General features: G+C 45.7%; 1 protein-coding gene across 3 annotated transcripts in view; it reads right to left on the bottom strand.

Moving 5' to 3' along the window:
- PPHLN1 (periphilin 1) overlaps positions 1-21,282 on the bottom strand; it is a 32,321-nt gene extending 11,039 nt beyond the window's left edge. Inside the window, exons 1-5 of one of the 3 annotated variants that reach the window (XM_076070652.1) lie at positions 20,980-21,282; positions 15,723-15,796; positions 14,842-14,934; positions 9,382-9,449; positions 2,388-2,914 (exon numbers count right to left, since the gene is read on the bottom strand). In XM_076070652.1, the coding sequence (XP_075926767.1) occupies positions 2,388-2,914; positions 9,382-9,449; positions 14,842-14,934; positions 15,723-15,796; positions 20,980-20,998 (781 nt within the window). In that variant the 5' untranslated portion in view covers positions 20,999-21,282. Of the gene's footprint in view, positions 1-2,387; positions 2,915-9,381; positions 9,450-14,841; positions 14,935-15,722; positions 15,797-19,406; positions 19,508-19,537; positions 19,771-20,979 lie in introns of those variants that run through there. The other 2 variants (XM_032963339.2, XM_032963338.2) reach the window with 2 other exon arrangements.
- Positions 21,283-23,746: the final 2,464 nt, after the last annotated feature.

Raw genomic sequence — 23,746 nt, 5'->3', positions numbered from 1 at the left:
AACACACAGTTAAACTGTAACTCAAGCGTAGCCGCTTGACATCGTGTGCCGATCGGGTGTGCTCCACAAATTCACTGCACGTTCTGGCAGACGAGGGGGGGGGACGGGGGGGGACAAGCTGAATAACTTCCCAGATGTTTTTTTTCTCTTCCCTTCTATACATTCAAGCACATTTATAATTCTCCAAATAATTAGATATATGGTCCAGGTTTCTCTGCAGATTACACCCTGATAGAGTTTCCAGACCTCCCCGTGCTTTCACCTTCATTATTTCCGAGCCACGGAGTGAAACTGTCTGGAGGTAAATAAAACGAATGGCGAGGAACTCCAGCTGAGCGTCGGACCTTTCTCGAACAAAAGCTCCAAGCGACCGGTCGGGCATCCGGCTCTCACTATAAAACCAGCTGGTAACTACATTCTTCATTCCCGAGCCCGCCTCATCCCTCCCGCAGGTGATGGCAATAAATCAGGGACATCGGCAAATTCTGCAGAAGAAAAGGGGGAGCTTTGACGTCCTGTGTGGCTTTTGTTCCAGACATTTACTGTCAGCCGTGTTTTGTAATTGGAGAGGACAGCCACAATAAAGTTGAGAGGATGGCAAAAAAAAGGCTAAAGGAAATCAAAAAAAAATTTCGAGCAAAGCAATGTTGATAAACGCCTACAAAAGTCGGGGCAAAGGTTAAACTTTAGGGTCAACGACGATGCATTATCATTAAAGTGGTGTCACCTATCAGCCATCAGCAGCACTTTGTTCCCATCGACCTCCAGAGTCTCATGGAACTTGGCTGCCAACGGAACATGACTCCAATCTTTCACTTAAAACGTAAGTTAAATTATCTTTGCGGTTTTTAACTATTACTGATATTTTTCAATTTACATTTTCCAAAGTATGCCCACTATCCCTGGGCCATGCATCTAAGTGCAAATAAAAAAAGGCCAACATGTCAGTGATACATTTTTACGTTGATTAATGCTCACGCATACGTTGCATGAAAAATGTGAACTCACTTCGAGCAGCAACACGGATCACAGATGTGAATTCCATCTTAACCCTCCGCCTGCCGCTTTATTATCCGTCCATCGACACACCGAAAGACGATCTCCCTTCAAACCTCGGAGTTTTTTTTTAAGTTAGCAGCTAAGCCTAAACATTTGTCAATGATGCATGTGAAAATAAAAAAAGGACAAAAACTACTGACGAAAACCTGGAATTCGACGTACAGCACGTCGCCGTAAATCAAGAACTGTTTTATAAATAACCCTCCGGGTTCAACACTCCTGTGAGCAGCTTCTAAGACGGGGGTCTGCTCACGTAACCCTTCGAGGGCACATGCACCTCACCGCCAAAGCTGCCACCTGGACTCTGGCTCGCCTGGTCGCAGTCGCACCAAGTAAACCAAACGGCTTCGTGCCAGTCACGTGACAATCAGTCGATTCATCATTCAAGATCAAGGTCATCAATTACGGTAACAGCAAAGCAAAAAATTAAACTATTAAAAACATTTAAGCCGGGTTTTCCACACAGATCTAAGGATCTAAAAATGAAAAACCCAGGCCGTGTCTCGTGTCTAGCCGAGCATGCCATGCAGGGACTGAATGGTGGTGCACACAATGGCTGCTGCTAACTAATCACGCTGGAACACGCCGTGCAGTTTGAACATTCACACATGCCAATCACACCGAAGGTGACTAACATCTTCCCCGTTTCAACTATCGATTCGGAATTGATCATCAATTAAAAAAAAAATTACAAAAAATCTATATTTTGTATTATTCAAAATAATAATTTCAATATCATGTATCAATATAACATTTAATATGTTAAACAACTCTACTCAAAATCAATTCTTATGGTCACGATACTTGTATCGGGCCCATGTGTCCAAATTATTTTCATTGTATACACTGCACGTAATTGATTCAGGAAATCACCACAGCCCCCAAAGGTTTTAAATTCACAATGGAAAATAATTAATTCTGAAATAATGGTGCTTTCAAATTGTAACAATTAATTGAATCACTGGCAGGTTGAGTTGGAGGGGGGATGAATTATTACACATTATTACACACCTGCTGAAAATTATGATGCCAAATATTTACCCAGGAAAACCTCCTTTGAGTCTCAAGATCTTTCGGGATAATCCTGCATTGGGATATTTGGTCAATGCAATTTCCGATGGGGGGACAAATCAATACATTCTCACTTTGATTTAAAGCTTTCGTGACTGCAGGGATTAATATTCTTGGTTCTTTCCCTTCTACGTGACTTTACCGAAAGAACCAAGAATATATACATTCTCACTTTGCCTAAAAATGCAAGTAACCCTCTCATCACTGAGAAGGCAAGTACTAAATAGACACACACCACCACCACCACCCCACCACACCTTTGCTCTGCCTGGTGACAGTGTGCGGCTTCGGTGAGACACCCACAGCATGGCCCGCGGCTGGCAACGTCGACCCGTACGCCTTGGGATGCGCCAGCAGAGGACTCCTCCTCTTGGGTTCCGGCTTGGCAGGCTTCAACCTCCCGGGAGCATCGTTCCATTCCGTGAAACTCGGGCGGCCCTGGAAGTGCGGCGGCGGCGGCGGCGACACAGACCGCCTGTCACCAGCGACGCTGCGGCCCCCGGGCAGCAGCGGGGGCAACCGCTCCCGCTCGTAACTGCGACCGCTCATCCACCTCCCGGGCTCCGGCTCGTACGAGTCGTTGTTCGGCGAGTAGCTGCGGCGCCGGTTATCGCCACGCTCGTGGGGGGAGAAGCTGCGGTCTCGCACACCGCCGCCGTCGTCGCCACTGCCGCCGCGAGCCGCGTTGCGCACAGTGCGAGCGTCGAAGGGCATCGCGCTGGATGGCGTGTTGTTGGCCCACGGCCTGCCACGAGGCATTTGGTGGCGGTAGTGGTCTCGCTCACTGCGGTAAACGAGGTTACAATGGAAAGACGGGATTTTCTTGTGTTAAGTAAATCGTCATCAGATACGATTAATAACACTGCCGGGTGAAGACCTTCTCAAGACGTCGCTGTATTTCATGGTCCACCCAATGTGCATGGAAGGTCGAATTCAAACGTTAATTGCATTCAAATGTTTATGGTCACATTCAAATTTTATTACATCGCTCAGTCTCTACGGTTGATGTCCTTTCAAGGGTTTTTCCTCCTTTGGTCTGCCGCTGTCATCTCAACCACTGGGAATTATCGCTGGCCAAGACGCGTCTTTCTTCAAGGCCAGTTACTTTTCGTTGAATAGTAAATACATCTCTAACTTGCATACATTCTCGAATCCATGTGTTGCTGGTTTTGTCTCTCAGTGCAATTCACAAAAAGCTACTCTATTTAATGTTGTTCATTTTCATTCAATACAGCAGCTCACAAACATAAATATGATGTCCTGTATATGCAGTAATCAAAATAACAATTTTTACATAAAGTTTCTACTGATAACCAATTATAACTGTAAAATACCATAAATATTAACTTTAACCACATTAGCACACATTTGATAAGGTTTATGTTAGAAAATAAACATCGAACCTCAGTGAGGGTTCACCTTGCGAATGAAATATCGGTTTTAAATACCATATATAATTAACAACTTAAGGTTGCGACGAAACCCACCAGCTTTTTGGGGCCATCAATTCCAAAACACGGCACACAGTAGTTTAAAAACCACAGCCCGGCTTAGCGCTCCAAATGCAAATAACTGCATCTTGACCACAACGTACTGTAAATATTGGTACAGATTTAGCAGTGATCCCTTTAAAATGTCGCCAAACCAGCCACGGCAGGCTTCAGACGCGAAAAACCCAAGGCAAACATTGTCTTTCAGCGGGGTGCACCAGGTCACTGCCACATCTCCCCCTTTTTGCAGAGCATTCCTCAAATTCTTTGGACATCTTGGAGACCCCCGCCACCGTTGACAGCAGGGCAGGAGGGTGGAAAAAGAGAAGAAAAAAAACGAGAGGAAAAAGTGGCAGACGGGCTAAAGCTGCTGACAGTGGTGCATAAGAAACACCGCGGAGATGTGGGTGGCAGATTTCGGGACGACAAAAAAAAAGGCTGCGTTTTAACCGCCACTGAAAAATAAATCCCTGGACGTGGTGCCTAAGCCGCTGCAGTTTGTTAAGCATGGCGAGACAGACTCTGAGCTAAAACACAAACGACAAGGGAAAGTCTTGGTCAATGAAAGGACTTCATATACCAGTTGAGCGCAATGTGAGAAAAAAAAGGGAACTTAAGCAGTCTGTCCCTATGACCAAATCACCAGGAATGCACGTGATCTCATCAGCTCTCAAAAGCTAAGCAGATTTTGAGCCTGGAAAGCACTCGGATACGTGACCATCGTGCGTAACATGTTATTGTAGCCTGCAGGGCTGCAGGGTGGGCAGCAAAATCCATCGCTGTGCCGTATTTTTATAAATCTGCGACATCAGTGCTCTCCGCCTTCATCAACCAGCACTGACCAGCGTGACGTTCGGTCAAACAACACCCATAACCCGCATGGCATGGGGGAGGGCCCTCATCCAGCAGTGACTTGACAACAGGGCTGTACATGTACAGCGTGTCATTGTCCAACAAAGTTGAACAGCCGTGGCTCTTTCTGCAACATTCTTTGTTCGAGCGCGAAATTCTCAACCGTACCCTTTGGCACAGCCGTTTGGGATCGAGGGACGCCCAGGAATAGCTACACAGTACCCAGGAAATGCTTTACACCGTAATCCCATGAAAGAAACATTTCCCTGACTTACAACCAAAGGAAAATTTACAGTTTTTTTTATTCCAACAACTCATTTCACTGTCCAGCCGTGCAACCCGCGACAGTGAAACGCTGACTGCAACGTACATGTTGCATACGTCCCTGTATTACCAAAAAAAAAATCACACAAGGCCACTCTTTACGATAAAACTATTTTAAGTAAAAACAGAAAAGGGGTTCTATACCTAGTGTAAGGTTAATCAACAACTACGCAACCCAAATTACATTTGCAGGGCTAAGGCCAGAACGGGAGGCCAGAAAGCTCGAGCCAAGGCAATTAAGCTAATTTCAGCGTGTTTACGTCTGCTTAAATCCAACAGTCCCGGCTTGTATCGCAGGTCCAATCTTTGCGCGCCATACTACCGTAATGCCCTTCAACGGGGAGGGGGGGGGCAAAAGGTCAGTTGTAATCTGCTGAACAAAGTGAGGAATTCACACAACCCCCAAAAATCGCCTGGATGGAAAAAAATGTCTTCAAAAGGCAATAACAAAAATGGGGGATAAAAAGGAGCGTATTCATACTAGGCCCCAGAAAATTTTAGGCGGCGGTGAAGGTGTGGGTAAGATGTTGGATTCACATCCCAAGCTCAGTGAATGCGGTCTGTGGTCTGTACTACCGAGCAGACAGACCTTAGAGGTCACAAGCAGTGACATTACGTCGAGTGTGACTAGGCCAGGACTTCACACGAAGCATTGCGCCTTTACTGACATTTTGGAATGGGGACAATTTAGTCCTAGTAAAATGAAAATTAATGCAGTTTTGATATTTTGACAGCGAGCAATCCTGTGAATTGTAGGACTTAAAATTGGCATCCAATAATTATATTGTTAAATAAATTGCAACGTTTGCTCGTAAAAAAAAAGTGTACTTCAACAATCCAGCATGTTCATGACCCTTAAAATTCAACTTATAGAGTTAGTCCCTCGGTTAACGTTTTTAATCCGTTCCACGAAAACTAATGTTCACCGAAATAACTGTTAATCAAATATAGGAATTACTTGTTAAAAGCTTTAACCCGTTCCAAAACAATCGGAAATTGACCTTTTTAACCCTAAAAAACATAGTTTATAACATTTAAACACTCAACATTCATACACATTATAAGAACATATCGAAAAGGGTTCGTGTTAATGGCAACATAGTTAAACAATGAATAAAGAGCATGAACAAATTCTTACCTAACCACACTTTTGATCTCAGTTCTCTTCTTACACCTTCTGAACCACCCCTTGCTTGCCTTAAATTCTTTAAACAATGAACCAGAGGATTGCGGTGCTTTGCGTTTTAGGTTTTCAAAGATCAATCTCGCCCCCCACAAATGGTTAAGCTATCTACAGACTCACCTCGCATTTCCGTTTCCCGAATCCACATCATTAGCATTTCTAACATGATTTCCCTACCTTTGAACATCCTGGTCGAGGAATCCATCACATTGGTAGCTTTAATTGTCCGTATTTTGCAAAATTGTAAAAATGGTCGATTGGGTCAAGCCTAACTCACTCATGAGTACACTGATTTTTACCCCTTTTTCATGCTTATCAATAATTCCCTGCTTTGTTTTAAGGCGAATTACTTTCCTCCTCCTCTTCTTCCTTTTGCAAATTCACTTTAGGGGCCATTGCAAACAATATAAATTAACTTAAAAGTTGAAAAATAGGTAAAAATCACCGCGTCTGCAAGAGCCGTTTCCACTGCCCAAACAGAAAACAATGTAAACAAAGCCAGTCGAGAACTAAACGCTCATCAGTGGGTGTCCCTGATTGGCTGAGGCATGCTCAGCCCACGTACGAGCGCTGGGATTGGCCGAAATTGGCGCCAGCGTGCATAACGTAAACAGACCGTTCATCAAAATATTAACGTCAGTCGAAACCATGGGGGGGTCCTATTGGAGACGAAACGTTCACCGAAAAACCATTAACCGATGTCACTGTTGACTGAGGGCCTACTGTACACACAAAGATGCACTTGTACTGCTATTAAGTTTATCAGCGGCAGCCTTGATTTATCCACTGCTGGATGAAGGTCTCCCCAAGCGGCAGCAATCACTGCGATGTAACGATCCGTCAAGCACCTGCACACAAGCTGATATAATTGCTCCATCTCCATGTAAAATGCCCTCACAGGTTTCTTTCCATCACTCAGTTGCTGGGTCTTGATGTATTTAAAAAAAAATATATAGATGAAACACATTTGGTAAAAACGTATACGACATTTATTGCAGACCTACTCATAAATAACATCTCGATCCAGTGTATCTGAGTACTCTACGTATAAAAACACAAATTACAACGATACCGTTATTCGCAAAGTCGGTCTTCATGGTTCAGAAGATAAAATGGAATGATACACAAAAAAATGTATTCAATTGTGTTTTTAAAAAAGCACATTTGAGAAGATTAACAACAAAACGTTCAAATGTGTGTTTCAAAACGTGGCAATTAATCAAAACAGTTTAAGCGGAATGACAAAAAAAATAAATCCCAGCATGCCCACCCAACGCTTGTCATCATTACTCAGGGTTTGTTGCAGGGAGGTTCCTCTAATTAACTTAAACAAATGTACCGTTCATGTTTGTTTTAAAATAATAAATACATTAAGTAAAAATATTAAACATCTGCCTTGGAATGTAAGTGGATTGAGTCGGTGTTTACAATGAAGTTTTTGTAGCTCACACGCTTGTTTTTGTTACATTTTATTGGTATCATTTAGTTTCAACGAATTTGTGTTGACCTCAAGAGCATTTGTGCAAAATATTATGTCGCAAAATTACTTACGACATACAGAGGAACGTTTTGAAATTGCTATTTAATGCATCTGGCAATTGTGACTTCCAGGAGAATCAAAGTCTGTACCATGCCCCGTCTGTTATCTGCGTCTGCCACCTAGTGGCGAATCTTGTTAGAACAAAACATTGCCAATGGGAAGCTATAAAACATTAAACGTCATTCACAATAAAATCATCATCATTAAGCATTACGATTCATATAATTTTCAACATTCACGTCTGGCCAGAACAAACCGATCAGGTGGCAAAGCGGTACAGCAAGCAGATCGCCATCGAAGGGTTGGGAGTTCACACCCTGGTTGGGGGACTGACTCAGGCAATCAGCCTTGAATGGGGTCGATATACTGGGCATGACTTTCTGTGGTTGCTCTATAGATAAGGTGGGCCCCCCCCCACCCACCCATGGCAATGTGGAATTTCCACGACTGGCTCAGAGCTTAAATTTTGATATAAAGCTTTCGTGACTGCAGGAATTCATATTCTTGGTTCTTTCGGTAAAGTCACGTAGAAGGGAAACAATAAAATAATACAAATATATCTGTATAATTTTATTGTTTCCCTTCTACGTGACTTTACCGAAAGAACCAAGAATATGGCTCAGAGCTGTAAACAAGAGATGGACACCACCTTATTCCGGGGTTAAATTACTTTTACTTCGTTATTTTACGAAAATAAGAGTGACAATGCAAATTGCGATGATATGCATGAGACAGCACAGGTGGGTGAAACAGCAAAGATAAAACAGTACAGACGAGACAGTCGGTACAGAGAGAGGTAACAGAGGCAAAGACAGTGTAAAGAAGGGTTTCCCAAACTCCAGTACCACGTGACATGCGCCAAGCGGTTAACGCTTCCGCTTCAAATTAAGCTTGAGATCTGTGTGTGCGCGTGTGTTCTGCGTCTGCGTGTACACGCGTGTTCCACGAGACGCGGGTAGCGCGTCGTTGTGTGGGACGTGTTTAATAATTATCGAGCGTGTGTGCAGTGGAACTAGTTCATTTCTATTTGAATAGGAGTAAATTGGTAAATGCAGAAAGATGTCGCGTGGCAGGTTGCGAGGACTGGCATTTGGGAAACCATGGTATAACGAAAACAATCCAGGTGAGGCAGTACAAACAAAATAGGATTTCGATTTAAAGCTTTCGTGACTGCAGGGATTCATCTTCTTGGTTCTTTCGGTAAAGTCACGAAGAAGGGAAATAATAAAATAAAACTTAATAATGTGTTGTGGCCGAAACGTTGTGAGAATTTTACTTTATTATGTTTTATTTTATTATTTCCCTTCTACATGACTTTACCGAAAGAACCAAGAAGAAAAATAGGATTTGTTTATTGAATCCAATCGTGACTCTAAACTGTGGAAATTCAGACTCCCGGTGAAGGGAAGGGTGAATTGTTACATACATGTCAATTTAAAGCGACCAATTTTTTTGGGGAGGCTCAACCGGGGACACACAGCGAGCTGGCAGCCCCATCCCTGAGTCAACCGGGCCCCCTTTTATTTCAGGAGGAATTCGAAGAGCTACAAATCTATTTTCAAAGATCGTTAGAGGTCTGCCAACACAATGAGTGGCCTGCACACATTTTCAGATGTTTACCCTGCCTGCCCTACCGCTCTGGCCCCACCAACTCTTCTGACAACCCTGCCCCGCTATCCAGATAGCCCTGCCACCCTTTGCCCGTATTATGAATCGTTCTAGAGGAGAGCATTTTTAATTGGGTGGGAAAAGAAAAAAAAGTTGCAAAAACTTCGGAACAACGGGGAACAGCCTTTCAGAACCCAAGACTCGCCCAGCCAAGCCGGCATGTTTGGTAGCTTCATGGATACATTTTCACTGACCTGTATTCTGGTGCACGACTTCCTGAACGTCTCTCCCACTGTCGGTGGCCGTCCCAATCTTCTTCGCACTAAAGATTAAAACAAAGCAAACGGCAACTATTAATTTAAAAAAAGTGTGTCGTACAAAAATGTTCAAAACACGTGCAGTCGTGACTAAACAGACATGACATGCATGAGAGTAATATTTATGAACATTTTAAAAAAATATTACCCTGTAGCAGATTGAGGAACCAATGCACGTGCTTGTACGCAAACAAAGGTTACAAGAGTGTGCCTTGCAAAGAAGATAATACATCTCAATAGGTTCACACCTGGATAAAGAGCAATGAACTAAAATGATTTATGCGAAACATTAGCAAAGCTGAAATGTGGTGCCAGACACTTGCATGCTGCCTAGTAACACCATTATAAGTTGTCACTTTCCAGAATAAATACATTAAAGAACAAGGGAGGCATGCAAGACAGCTTGGGTCACATCTCCCCGCTGCTCTTATGACCTCTGATAAGTCGCTTAACATGCTCGGGTGCTGAGTCCATGATTTTTCCATGAGTATGCCCCTGACCTGACTTGACAAATCTGTCGCCATCATCAGTCTGAGCCACAGTGGTCTTGCCACACCAGTTTCATATAAACCTTATATTTGTAGATGTGTGAATAAAGCAGATCGGGGTAGAGACACATATAGAAAACTCCAAGACAAATATATAAGCATCTCCCTGCAAAATAAACCACTAATTATCTTCAGCCCATCCCCAAAAGATGTTCCAGGCTGTCGCACTTGGTAGGGCAACAATGCAGGTAGAGAGGGGTCCTGCTTAGGGGGAGCGGGAGCGTAACGGTTAGTGCACTGCACTACTAACCCGACAACCCGAGTTCGATTTCCACTCACGACAAACATCAGTGACGATTATGTATGTATGTTGAACTTCTTTCAGAATCAGAAAGGGTTTTATTCGCCATGAAAGTTCGCACAGACAAGGAATTTACTTTGGCAGGAAGGTGCATACATTCAACATATAGGCATCTTAAATCTAAAATAAGTAGTATACAAGTCTAACTATACTAAAGGTACAAAGTCTAACTAACACTAAGGGGCAAAAGTATGTAAAATTTTGAATAAATATTGAATATAAAGTAGCTATAAGATACAATCTAAAAATACAAATAGGGTAACATAGTGTAAATATGGCAAGGTGTCATTTTGTAGATAAAATGTTAAAGTCAGTGTAAGCCCTTGGCCTTGTTGAAGAGGCCAGCAGCAGATGGGAAGAAACTGTTTTTGTGGCATGAGGTTTTGGTCCTGATGGACCGCAGCCTTCTGCCTGAAGGGAGTAGCTGGAACAGAGAAGTATCCAGGGTGGGAGGAATCGGCCACAATCTTCCTCACTCGCCTCATGGTCCTCGAGGTGTGCAGGTCCTCGAGGGTTGGTAGATTGCAGGCAATCATCTTCTCAGCAGTGTGGATGATACGCTGCAGTCTGCTCTTGTCCTTGGCAGAGGCAGCAGCGTACCAGACGGTTATGGAGGTGAGGATGGATTCAATGATTGCTGTATAGAAGTGCACCATCATTATCTTTGGCAGGTTGAATTTATTCAGCTGCCGTAGAAAGTACATCCTCTGTTGAGCTCTCTTGGTGAGGGAGCTGATGTTCAGTTCCCACTTGAGGTCCCGGGAGAGAATAGTGCCCAGGAAGCGGAAGGACTCTACAGTTTTGACTGGGGAGTCGCACAGGGTGATGGGGGTGAGTGGGGCTGTATTCTTCCTGAAGTCCACAACCATCTCAACTGTCTTTAGAGCATTTAGCTCTAAGTTGTTCTGGCTACACCAGGTCACCAGGTTGTCAGCTTCCCACCTATAGTCAGACTCATCCCCACCAGAGATCAGCCCAATGAGGGTGGTGTCGTCCGCAAACTTCAAGAGTTTGACGGACAGAGCTGTTGGTGTACAGGGAGAAGAGCAGTGGGGAAAGGACGCAGCCCTGAGGAGTTCCGGTGCTGATGGACCTGGAGTCAGAGACTTGTGTTCCCAGCTTAACGCACTGCTTCCTGTCAGACAGGAAGTCTGTGATCCACCTGCAGGTGGAGTCGGGCACGTTCAGCTGGAAGAGCTTGTCCTGAAGCAGGGCAGGGATGATAGTGTTGAAGGCAGAGCTGAAGTCCACAAACAGGATCCTGGCATAGGATGCTGGGGAGTCCAGATGCTGTAGGGTGAAGTGGAGGGCCATGTTAACTGTGTCATCCACAGACCTGTTAGCTCTGTAGGCAAACTGAAGGGGGTCCCCAGGAGAGGGTCTGTGATGGCTTTGAGGTTTGTCAAGACCAGGCGCGGTCCTGATGGACCGCAGCCTTCTGCCTGAAGGGAGTAGCTGGAACAGAGAAGTATCCAGGGTGGGAGGAATCGGCCACAATCTTCCTCACTCGCCTCATGGTCCTCGAGGTGTGCAGGTCCTCGAGGGTTGGTAGATTGCAGGCAATCATCTTCTCAGCAGTGTGGATGATACGCTGCAGTCTGCTCTTGTCCTTGGCAGAGGCAGCAGCGTACCAGACGGTTATGGAGGTGAGGATGGATTCAATGATTGCTGTATAGAAGTGCACCATCATTATCTTTGGCAGGTTGAATTTATTCAGCTGCCGTAGAAAGTACATCCTCTGTTGAGCTCTCTTGGTGAGGGAGCTGATGTTCAGTTCCCACTTGAGGTCCCGGGAGAGAATAGTGCCCAGGAAGTGGAAGGACTCTACAGTTTTGACTGGGGAGTCGCACAGGGTGATGGGGGTGAGTGGGGCTGTATTCTTCCTGAAGTCCACAACCATCTCAACTGTCTTTAGAGCATTTAGCTCTAAGTTGTTCTGGCTACACCAGGTCACCAGGTTGTCAGCTTCCCACCTATAGTCAGACTCATCCCCACCAGAGATCAGCCCAATGAGGGTGGTGTCGTCCGCAAACTTCAAGAGTTTGACGGACAGAGCTGTTGGTGTACAGGGAGAAGAGCAGTGGGGAAAGGACGCAGCCCTGAGGAGTTCTGGTGCTGATGGACCTGGAGTCAGAGACTTGTGTTCCCAGCTTAACGCACTGCTTCCTGTCAGACAGGAAGTCTGTGATCCACCTGCAGGTGGAGTCGGGCACGTTCAGCTGGAAGAGCTTGTCCTGAAGCAGGGCAGGGATGATAGTGTTGAAGGCAGAGCTGAAGTCCACAAACAGGATCCTGGCGTAGGATGCTGGGGAGTCCAGATGCTGTAGGGTGAAGTGGAGGGCCATGTTAACTGTGTCATCCACAGACCTGTTAGCTCTGTAGGCAAACTGAAGGGGGTCCCCAGGAGAGGGTCTGTGATGGCTTTGAGGTTTGTCAAGACCAGGCGCTCAAAAGACTTCATTACCACAGAGGTAAGGGCGACCGGTCTATAATCATTTAGTCCTGTTGGCCTTAGCTTTTTGGGCACAGGGATGATGGTGGAGGACTTGAGACAGGTACATGGCATGTCTCCAGGGAGGTGTTAAAGATGTTGGTGAACACCAGAGACAGCTGGTCAGCGCAGTGCCTGAGGGTGGCTGGAGAGACAGAGTCCAGCCCAGTTGCTTATGCGTGGGTTCTGCCTCTTGAAAAGTCTATTAACTTCTCCCTCCTGAAAGGAGAGTCGTCTCTGTAATAGGGGTGGGGGATGGGGCCTCTTGGGTGGGAAGGGGTAGTTCAGGACGTCCAATTGTCTTTCAAATCTGCAGTAGAACTCGTTCAGGTCGTTGGCCAGGCGGGAGTCGTTAGTGGTGTGGGGGGCTCTGGGCTTGTAGTTGGTGATCGGCCTGAGCTCTCTCCAGACAGAAGCAGAGTCGTTAGCAGAGAACTGGTGTTTTAGTCTCTCTGAGTACAGTCGTTTAGCCTCTCTCACCGCCTTGCTAAACCTGTCGAAGGGACTCCTTGAATCTGTCTCTATCCCCACTCCTAAACGCTTCCTCCTTCTCCAACCTCAACCTTCTGAGCTTTGCTGAGAACCAGAGCTTGTTGTTGTTGAAGTTCACCCTGGTACGTGTTGGAATACAGCAGTCCTCACAGAAGCTGATGTACGACGTCACAGCCTCTGTGAGTTCATCCAGACTATTGGTAGCAGTTGTGAACATATCCCAGTCAGTACAGTCCAAGCACGCCCACAAATGCTCCACAGCCTCACTGGTCCACTGTTTAGATGTCCTCACAGCAGGTTTACAGAGCTTTAGTTTCTGCCTGTATGCAGGAATCAGGTGGACCATGGCATGGCCAGAGTGTCCCAGTGCTGCTCGGGGGACGATGTGGTAGGCTCTACTGACTGTAGTGTAGCAGTGATCCAGAGTGTTCCGTTCTCTGGTAGGGCATTTAATGAATTGTATGTATTTGGGGAGTTCGTGGCTGAGATTACCTTTGTTAAAGTGGCCAAGTACGATAACGAGCGAATCTGGATTTGCTCGCTCCATACTCAGAATCTGGTCGGCGAGCATGCGTTGGGCCTCTTTAACCTGAGGACCCGGCGGCAAGTAAACTCCGACCAAAATGAGCGACGCGAACTCGCGAGGCGAGTAGAAAGGTTTACAGTTTATAAAAAAATTATCCAAGGAGCGGAGAACAATGTTGCAGAATCACTGTGACATCTACACACCAGCCACTGTTAATGTAAAAACAAATACCACCGCCTTTCATCTTGCCGGAGAGTGCTATGTCACGATCCGATCTTACAAGATGGAATCCTGCCAGTTGTAGCGCAGTGTCCGGGATCAAATCACACAGCCATGTCTCCGTGAAGCACAAAACAGAAGATGAAAGAAAGTCTCTGTTTTTCACCATCAGTAGCTGAAGTTCGTCCATTTTGTTGCACAGTGAACATACGTTGGAGAGGAAAAAGCTCGGAAGCACTGTTCGGATCCCGCGTCTGCGTAGCCGTACAAGAGCCCCCGACCGTTTACCCCTTGGGCGGCGTTTCGCTGCTTGAGCAAAGCCTAGCGCGGCTTTGACTAGAATGCCCACTAATTCTGCAGCTGGAAGCAGAAAAGTGGGAAATAAATCCACAGGAGTTGTTTCCCTGATGTTTAAAAGTTCGTCTCTTGTTAGGGAACTCCGAAAATCTTGGCAAAACACTGAATTAACAGACAAAACAAGACAAAACAGGGCGCACCGACCGGCTGAGGCTACCATCATCGGCGCCATCTTCTCACCAGCACGGGTGTGCTGTATGTAGCCAACCGTGCTAATCGGAGGTGTGGGACCAGTCCTGGACATCTCCAGGTCGACTCAGCCTTAAAATTAGAACCCAGTATGTTGTGTAAACATCACCACTAGGGAAACAAAGGCAGCCGGGCGTGGTGTTGGCCACCCATCCCCTCGCATGCCGTGCCAGCCTAACAGCACTTGCCCCAACAGTCTGTTAAGGTTATAGAGGGGGGATCTTTGTCTTTGCTTAGGGTTAGGTTAGGTATCATGGTACACACAGACACATACCCATTCTTTGGGTGACCTACGCCGCTCCATGCCTCGATCATGATAGATTGGTATGTCATCAGAGTTGTCCAGCCAACGAGGCTCCTGGTCCATCTAGAGGCGTGAAAAATGGAACATGCACACATTTTTGAGACAGCGCTGCTTTAGAGGCCCATATATAACAACCAAAGCACAACAGAACATGGCAGTGGTCATGTGTTTTTCTTCTTTCCTTTCAAATTTAAATTAACACAATAAAATAAGTATATCTACTTATCCCATTTTCCAATATGTTTTTTGTATATATAATTACTTCCAACAAACATGTTTTAACCATGTTTAATTACATATATGCTTTATGCTAGTCTCTTGTAGCACTCAAAACATAAAACCGTGAGTAAATCCCCACTGTAACATTTCTATATAATTAACTAAAATTAAATAACACTGACATACTGTCAAAAAATGCACAGGTGTATAAATAAAAAAACAGTTTAGTAACCCTTGACTATAATCTGTAGCAACTCTTGTCAACGGCCACATCTGAATCATCTTACCGCATACCTGTCAACCCCTTGTCAGTGCCCCACCTTATTACACATTCAGACCTTATTGGTCACCCCGTGCCCTTATAAATGTCAATGCTCATCCTACAAAGTCCCATCACAATGGAGAAACAAACAAATAGACAATTATTGTTTTGCCCAAATTGAAACGGCTGTACGCCTCCGCATGGACCTGAAAACTCAATGTCCCTGTACAAGAATACGGGGTATATCGTATGAGTTGACAGGTATTCTACCGGCATTCGTAAAATATACCAAGCACTTTTTGTTTGGGGGGGGGGGGGCTTATAACAGAGTATCAAATGAGATCTGTAAACGCTCCAGGATTGTACTTACAAATGTTGTCTTCTCTCTGTAACCGTGGTGACCCATTGGCATCATCCTCTTGTTGCCATGTGGATGCCACGCCACTGTGGGTTACAAACACATGTGCACACACAATTTATAATTGAACGTTTAACCAATGTGTTTTATAAACAGCGACGGCAGCTTGGGGCATAGCGCGCTGCGCTATGAACTCAAATCCTGAAATGAACTTCCCAGGCACGGCTAACATCAGTAGAGAACGGCTAACATCAGTAGAGAACAATACCGGATCTGGTGAGCAGCACCCACACCTCGTCAACCCACGCTGACTCGCGTCGTGAAGTATGGTCAAACAACTTCCATTACAGCCACGGAGAGGCCTTCATCCAGCGCTGGATTGACAAAGGCCTGTACATTATGCATTCCTTGTGTTTATGAATTTTAGGAAATGTCAAAAGGCAACAAGTGTTTGAGTGCAACAAAAAATAAAAAGGTTCATTAGACCACAAGAGTGGCCAATAACGTTTGTTTTAATCACAGTTGCTGAACACAAGCACAAATTGGCCAGCAATAAACAGGACTGTTTAAAGGTGTAATATATATGTTTCTTGAATATAGGGAGGTTGTGAGAACTAGGCAAAATATGTTAACCATTGTGTTCACTGTATCCTAAAATAAATAGAATGTAAAAAAATGACAGTCAACACAATTTTCTGACGACCAATTTGTAAAAGGACACTTTACAAACACGTGTAAAACCCAGTGGGATTGCTTGTTTTTTGAGGATTTAGCAATGTCAAAACACCAGTCAAACAATGAGGACATCTGATAAAGAATAGATGCATTTCACAGACAGGTGTGCTAGATTTTTTTCCTTTCCATTATTTAGAAGTATGAACAGTAACTCACCGCCTAATTAAACCAATTCAAAATGGCACACAAAATATTTGCAAACATTATAAGGACTTTAGTTCAAACCGACATTTACATTGCTTTGTTGTAGAGTCAATTCAAACTACAAAGCATATATCGAGCAAACATGAAAAAAATCTATAGAATTGGTTGCAGCTTTGTTATAATTTGCTCGAAGTTTTAGTCACTAGATATTCCAGCTCCTACAGTGGGCTTCTCGGCACTTTATCCCCCGCCCCCCCGCAAATGTGTGCAGATACTATTGACTCTATTACATGTAGGGTTTGTAGGCATATATGCCTACAAAATACATTTCTTTTTTTTGGGGGGGGGGAATATTTGGGGGGAGTTTACCATTTTTTAAAATATATTGGATAAACTTTTTACCCCCGCATCTGAGGGGAGGTGGGGGGTTCACTTACTATAACGTTTTGATTCAGGCATTCTGAAAGGCTCTCATCATTTTGTTGACAAACAGAACGCTGGGCTTTTATAATGCAAGTCAAGACGCTGTACAGAAATCGTGAAATTTACACAACGGTAACCCAAAAAAAAAGCCGCCCAACATACATGGGAAAATTGTTGGCCAAAATACCCTCTTACAAAACAGGGCCCTCTCAAACTTTTTCACTCCACGGCAGCCACTTTCGAGCTTGCTCGATCATCGAGACATAGGGCTCTCTACAGCTCCCTCTTCCAAGGGGCCTCTCTGCCAGCAGTAGGAGGAAGTGCACGGGTACACAGGTGGCGTGTAGACTGATTTTTTTTAGTTTCGCTCTTTTTTTATTCCCATTGTGCTCCCAATGTTATGCGATGAGACCAATAAAAAAAACCCATTCAGAACTCTGCCAGAGAAGTGGTTGAAGACCCTTCGGGTCTGAGAATTACCCCTCCAGAGCAGATATCATAGAGGTATCTCTGAGAGGCTTTTTAAGTGACCTGATCAACACGTTATGTATGGGGGGGGGGGGGCAGAGCAGTGCTTCCTCACAAGAAAGAGTCGGAGAATATTGTTTGAATTATCAAGAGCTCACAGGAGAGGAGCGGTGGCGTAGTGGTTAGTGAACTGTGCGCTTTGAACCTCGCTACTTGAGTTTGGGCGTCGAACTCGCCTGGTATGAACGAGGTCGTGGGTTCGATCTCGACCCTGACCCCTGTATATTTGGAGTTTGCGTGTCTCTCTCTCTCTCACACACACACACCGCAGTCTACAATACACACACACTAAACAGTACACTACACACACTAAACAGTACACTACACACACACAAACATTACACTACAGACAACAGTCTACAATACACACACTAAACAGTACACTACACACACTAAACAGGACACTACACACTGCAGTCTACAATACACACACAAACAGTACACTACAAATAAGTCTATATTGCACACACTAAACAGTACACTACACACTGCAGTCTACAATACACACACACAAACAGTACACTACACACACCAGTCTACAATACACACACTAAACAGTACACTACACACACTAAACAGGACACTACACACTTCAGTCTACAATACACACACACACAAACAGTACACTACACATACCAGTCTACAATACACACACTAAACAGTACACTACACACACTAAACAGGACATTACACACTGCAGTCTACAATACACACACACACAAACAGTACACTACACACAAGTCTATAATACACACACTAAACAGTACAATACACACACCAGTCTACAATACACACACTAAACAGTACACTACACACCGCAGTCTACACAAACAGTACACTACACACACTAAACAGTACACTACACACTGCAGTCTACAATACACACATTAAACAGTACACTACACACCGCATTCTACAATAAAGTACACACTAAACACTACACTAAATACCGCAGTCTACACAAACAGTACACTATTCGGGTGGTGGAGGGTTACGACACATTTATAAATAACGCGATCTAACCAAAAAACCTTTATTATGAATATTGGTCGCGAAAGCCTACGTGTTAAACTGACAGTACACTACACACACTAAACAGTACACTACACACTGTATTCTACACAAACAGTACACTACACACCGCATTCTACAATAAAGTACACACTCGGCTCAAGTCTGCAATAAAGTACCATACACTCGTCTACAAATAAATTACACACTACAGTCTACCTTTTACACTACAGTGCACACACACTAAACTTTAAAGTGAAACAAAACAGTACACTACACTGCAGTCCACAATAAAGTACACACACTCAGTTAACGTCTACGATAAAGTACATACACTCACCTACAGATACATTACACACTACACTCTCTACCTTAGTCTACAATACACACAAACACTAAACTTTATAGTTTTGCCCTTTCTTTGTCAAAAAAGGGTAAAAACCTATTCTTATTTTTTATACTTTGAAACTGCTGGAAAAAAAGGTAACACTACTGTAATCTCCTATCGTGCAAACAGCAATATTAAAATACAACGAATGCAATCACAAAAATATCGACGTGACTTTTTTTCATGATTTAAAAATTTTGCACTTGTTTAAAAACGTAAATAAGAGAACCCCCCACCCCCCCTTAATTGTGTATAAATATCGAGGGCCTAGGTTAGGCGAGGCGCTGGCAGCTAGGCCTCACTTTGCCTCAGCCCAGCAGCACCGGCGACATCAGACGCGGAAAGAGCGCGAAAGTTCGCGATGTTTTGCGTGCAACGAGTGCGCCAGTGCGAGCGTGTGAACCCGTAAACAACCGGCGCGCGATCGCCTCCTACGACCTCTGCATCATACACAATCGCCCACTTACACGGATACATTTTTTTAGGTTTCACACATGGGGTTCGTGCACTTCGCGGCGTGAGGCTTTGGGGCGACGGGGGTGGGGTTGGGGGGCACACAGATTCGACACTCGGGGCAATGAACACGACGCTCACTTACTTGCTTGTCGTGTTAAACTCTTTCGCCTCCGTTATTACCCCCCCCGCCCCCCACCTCTCTCTTGGACAGCGAAATTCGCTCCGTCAAAGCGGTGCCCCCCGCAACTCCACTTGGCTCGGGCCGTGCGTCATGACGTCGCCGCGCACTCACGAACGTCAACACGCCCTCGCGTACGTCACCACGCTTTCGAGTACGTCACCACGCACTCGCGCACGTCACCACGCCCTCGCGAACGTCACCACGCCCTCGCGAACGTCACCACGCACTTGCTTACGTCATTACGCACTCGTCACGTCAGCACGCCCTCACGTACGTCACCACGCCCTCACGTACGTCAGCACGCCTTCGAGTACGTCACCACGCACTCGCGAACGTCACCACGCACTCGCCTACGTCATTACGCACTCGGCACGTCAGCACGCCCTCACGTACGTCAGCACGCCTTCGCGTACGTCAACACGCTTTCGCGTACGTCACCACGCACTCGCGTACGTCACCACGCCCTCGCTGCACGTCACCACGCGCACGTCACCACGCTCACGTCACTACGCGCTGATTAGGTCATCGCGTTTTTGAAGCCCAATTTGAATGTCAATTGGCGTGTGGTGGTGGTGACGACGCTGATGATGATGACATCATTTGATGATGATAAGTATAATTATTTATAACTGCAGGAGAAATCCGATGAGCCATTAAGCTCTTTTTTCCCACAGATGTCCACTAGGGGCGGGTAAGAGCACTACAAATAACAGGTCCCTGCAGGGTGGGCTGGTAGGACAAGTCTCTGCGCTGTCTATTGCTGATTTTACACCCAACAGCACGAGATTTCACTTCGTTAAAGTATTGAAATGGGACGGACGGACACATTAATCTATTGCAGGCTGGTACACTCAGTTTACAACTTCGTTCCTACCAGTAAAACCAAACCATGTCGATCCTATGCCAGGCAAAGCCCACTTTAGTATTAACTTATTTTTCAGAAGCGGCCTGGCCACAAATGATAGCTCAACAAAGTGGATTTTTTTTTTCACATGGACATTAATAGCAGCAAAATAATCGAAACAATCTCAACGCGTGTGTTGTTTTATGCGAAGGGAAAACCCGGAGAAAAAAATCCACGCGACCACGGGGAGAGACACGCAAACTCCAAATACACAGCAGCAGGCGTCAAGGTTTGTGATCGAAGCCCCGACCTCCTGCGCACCAGGCGAGGTAGTTAACATCCCCTAGCCACGGTGATAATGATGATGATGAGACGAAAACTCCAAATATACAGCAGCAGGCGTCAAGGTTTGTGATCGAAGCCCCGACCTCCTGTGTACCAGGCGAGGTAGTTAACATCCCCTAGCCACCGTGATGATGATGAGAGAGAGACACGCAAACTCCAAATATACAGCAGCAGGCATCAAGGTTTGTAATCGAAGCCCCGACCTCCTGTGAACCTGGCGAGGTAGTTAACATCTCCTAGCCACCGTGGCGCGCCTCTCTTCAACCGTGATTCGCGGCACAGCTGACGGTGCGTCTCAGTCAGCCAACCCATGGCACCAGCTGGTTCTGCCCCGTGACCTTCCTGCCAGCAGCGAGGCCCTTCGACACTTCACGTGATAGCCTCAAAGTGCACCTGGACTGGCACGAACGCCGTGGTGACGTCACCGTTACTGAGTGGCGAACGGCGGGTCTTGTGTGATGACATCAAAAGTGCGCCTGGCATGGCAAATGCGCCGTGGTGACGTCACCGCTACTGAGAGGCGACCGACAGGTTTTGTGTGATGACATCAAAAGTGCGCCTGGCATAAGCGCTGTAGTGACGTCACCGTTACTGAGTAGCGAACGGCGGGTCTTGTGTGATGACATCAAAAGTGCGCCTGGCATAGCAAAGGCGCAGTAGTGACGTCACCACTGCTGAGTGGCGAACGACAGGTTTTGTGTGATGACATCAAAAGTGCGCCTGGCACAAGCGCCGTGGTGACGTCACCGCCACTTCGTGACGAACGGCGGTTTTGTTGATGACATCACAAAACCACGCACAGGCGCCGTCACCTCGCGAACATTACGCGAGGCCCGTGTGATGTCATCACGTTGGACGTAAAAACCTTCGCTTGCTTGCGCCGCGATGACGTCAACGCGTACTCACCGCCCTGCGGTTGTGGTTGGCGCGAGGTGGGGGGAGGTGTTTAAGGCTGACGCTCCATCAACCACTCGGTTACGTAAAGCGTGCGACGTCATTACGCACAGCGCGCATTCCCACAGCGTCGGACGCGATGGCGTCATCACGCACTGCTTCGGCGTGGCTTGAGTTCGTTTTATTGGGATCGATGCGAGACCCCAGAGATTGACACCGAGTTCGACGTGAGCCCCGTTGCACTGCGTACACACACGTGGGCATCCCTTTAAACATTGCACTGCTGGCTTATCCCTCTTCCCCGCTGTAAGGATCTTGCTGGATAATTTGACCGCTGCTCAGACACGCGTGACCCCGCAGACGACAATCTTAACGTACATTTAGTTAAAAAGAACGCCTTGAGTCGCTTAATGTAGTCTATAAAAACCGGCAATAGAATGAATTTGGTGGGCAGGGGCGTGCAAGCGTTGAGTGATGACTGCGATAGAGGGGTACTTGGCGGGTCACGAAAGAGCAGGGGAGGGACGGCAAAGAGTGGAGGGGGCCAGTGGAGTGAAGAGGTGAAGGGGCAATAGAGAAGAGGCGAGGCTTTAAGAGAGGAACGGAAGGGGGACTGCTTAATGTGCATGGGAAACCGTACATACAAGCACTACCCAGGCTCCAACCTGCTTAACTTCCGATATCTGTCGCATTCCAGGTCTTTTGATCACAGACAGAATTGTACCCTTAATTATTGAGATTTTGGCAATTGTCACGATTCAATGAAGGCCGTAATGTTGTTTTATTTAAGCTGAACTTAAATTCCGGCCCGCCGAACTTGTCCAAATATAATTTAATTAAATTTTACCTTTCTCCTGTAATGCCCCCATTTCCCCATTAGATGGCGCACTTTGACCGGGAGTTACGACATGTTTTTGTATTGTTCATGTTCGTGCAATTTGTTAAATTGTCTTGCAAATAAATGTTTTGTTACCTGTTAAAGGCCAAATCCTTTCATGTTATGATTTTTACATGTCATTTATATTAGTTCACACAAACACTCCATCCATCTGTTCCTGGCCCAGCCCCTCTGTTAAATTTTAGAACCCATTGTGGCCCACGAGTCAAAAAATTTGCCCACCCCTGATTTAGACTGTTGTCAACCCACTCACTACTTCTGGGTGAAGCCCTCCCAGGACCAGTGTAGGTCATGGGAGTTGGCCATACTTCACCACGCTGGTCATTGTTGGTTGGAGAAGGGTGGTAGGTTGAGATGTCAGTCGCCTCTGGCGTTAGTCGTGGCAATTATAAAACTGTCCGTTGCAGATCCCGTAAGGTCATTCGCAAGAGACTAATACTTATTATACAGCATGTGACAGCGTTATACAGCATGTGACAGCGTCATGGTTCCAAATTCGAAAATCTACACCGCAAATTACTCGCTTGGACTATAAATAGCGATCACTGCTCTCCAGTGTGTGGGGGGGGGGGAACTTTGGCCCGACCTTCCTGCAAAACGTCACCATATAGAAGCTATATTTACAGAAGCTATTTATCGTTTTAACACATTGGTAACGAGCAGTTCGCCGAGATCATGGGTCGGTAACTTTTCAAAGCAATTTTTTTTCGTCTTTAACTAATATATTTCCAGAGAGCTACTTGTACACGTGCACAAACATAGCGTGTATACGGCAGACGACGAACACATTCTGACTTTAACACAAAATAGGTGATGGAATAAACTGCGTATATTTAGTTTGTTTCCACTCCGCCTCCCTTCCCCCCCCCCCCTAGTTATTCTACAGTTTGACTGTGCATCGTCACCAAGACATTGCGTCGATGGTGAAAGGATTCGGTTTACGACGATCCGATTTACAGCGGGGTTTTCCAGGAACGCATTGTAACGTCTTAAAAGCGAGGGGGGGTGGAGGCGCCTCGACTAACACTCAAAGAGTGTGAAGGACCGAACAAAGTAAATTCAATCTTGACTCAAAGCTTTCGTGGCTGCAGGAATTCATATTCTTTGGGTCTTTCCGTAAAGTCACGTAGAACACATTTACCAAAAAAACAACGATTTCGATTTAAAGCTTTCGTGACTGCAATGATTC

The sequence above is a fragment of the Petromyzon marinus genome, chromosome 30, assembly GCF_048934315.1.
Source record: "Petromyzon marinus isolate PM22_M1 ecotype Great Lakes invasive population chromosome 30, UKy_Petmar_22M1.pri1.0, whole genome shotgun sequence".
Taxonomy (NCBI): Eukaryota; Metazoa; Chordata; class Hyperoartia; order Petromyzontiformes; family Petromyzontidae; genus Petromyzon; species Petromyzon marinus.
The sequence above is the reverse complement of the archived record's forward strand: the minus strand, read 5'-3'. Positions and strand labels throughout refer to the sequence as shown.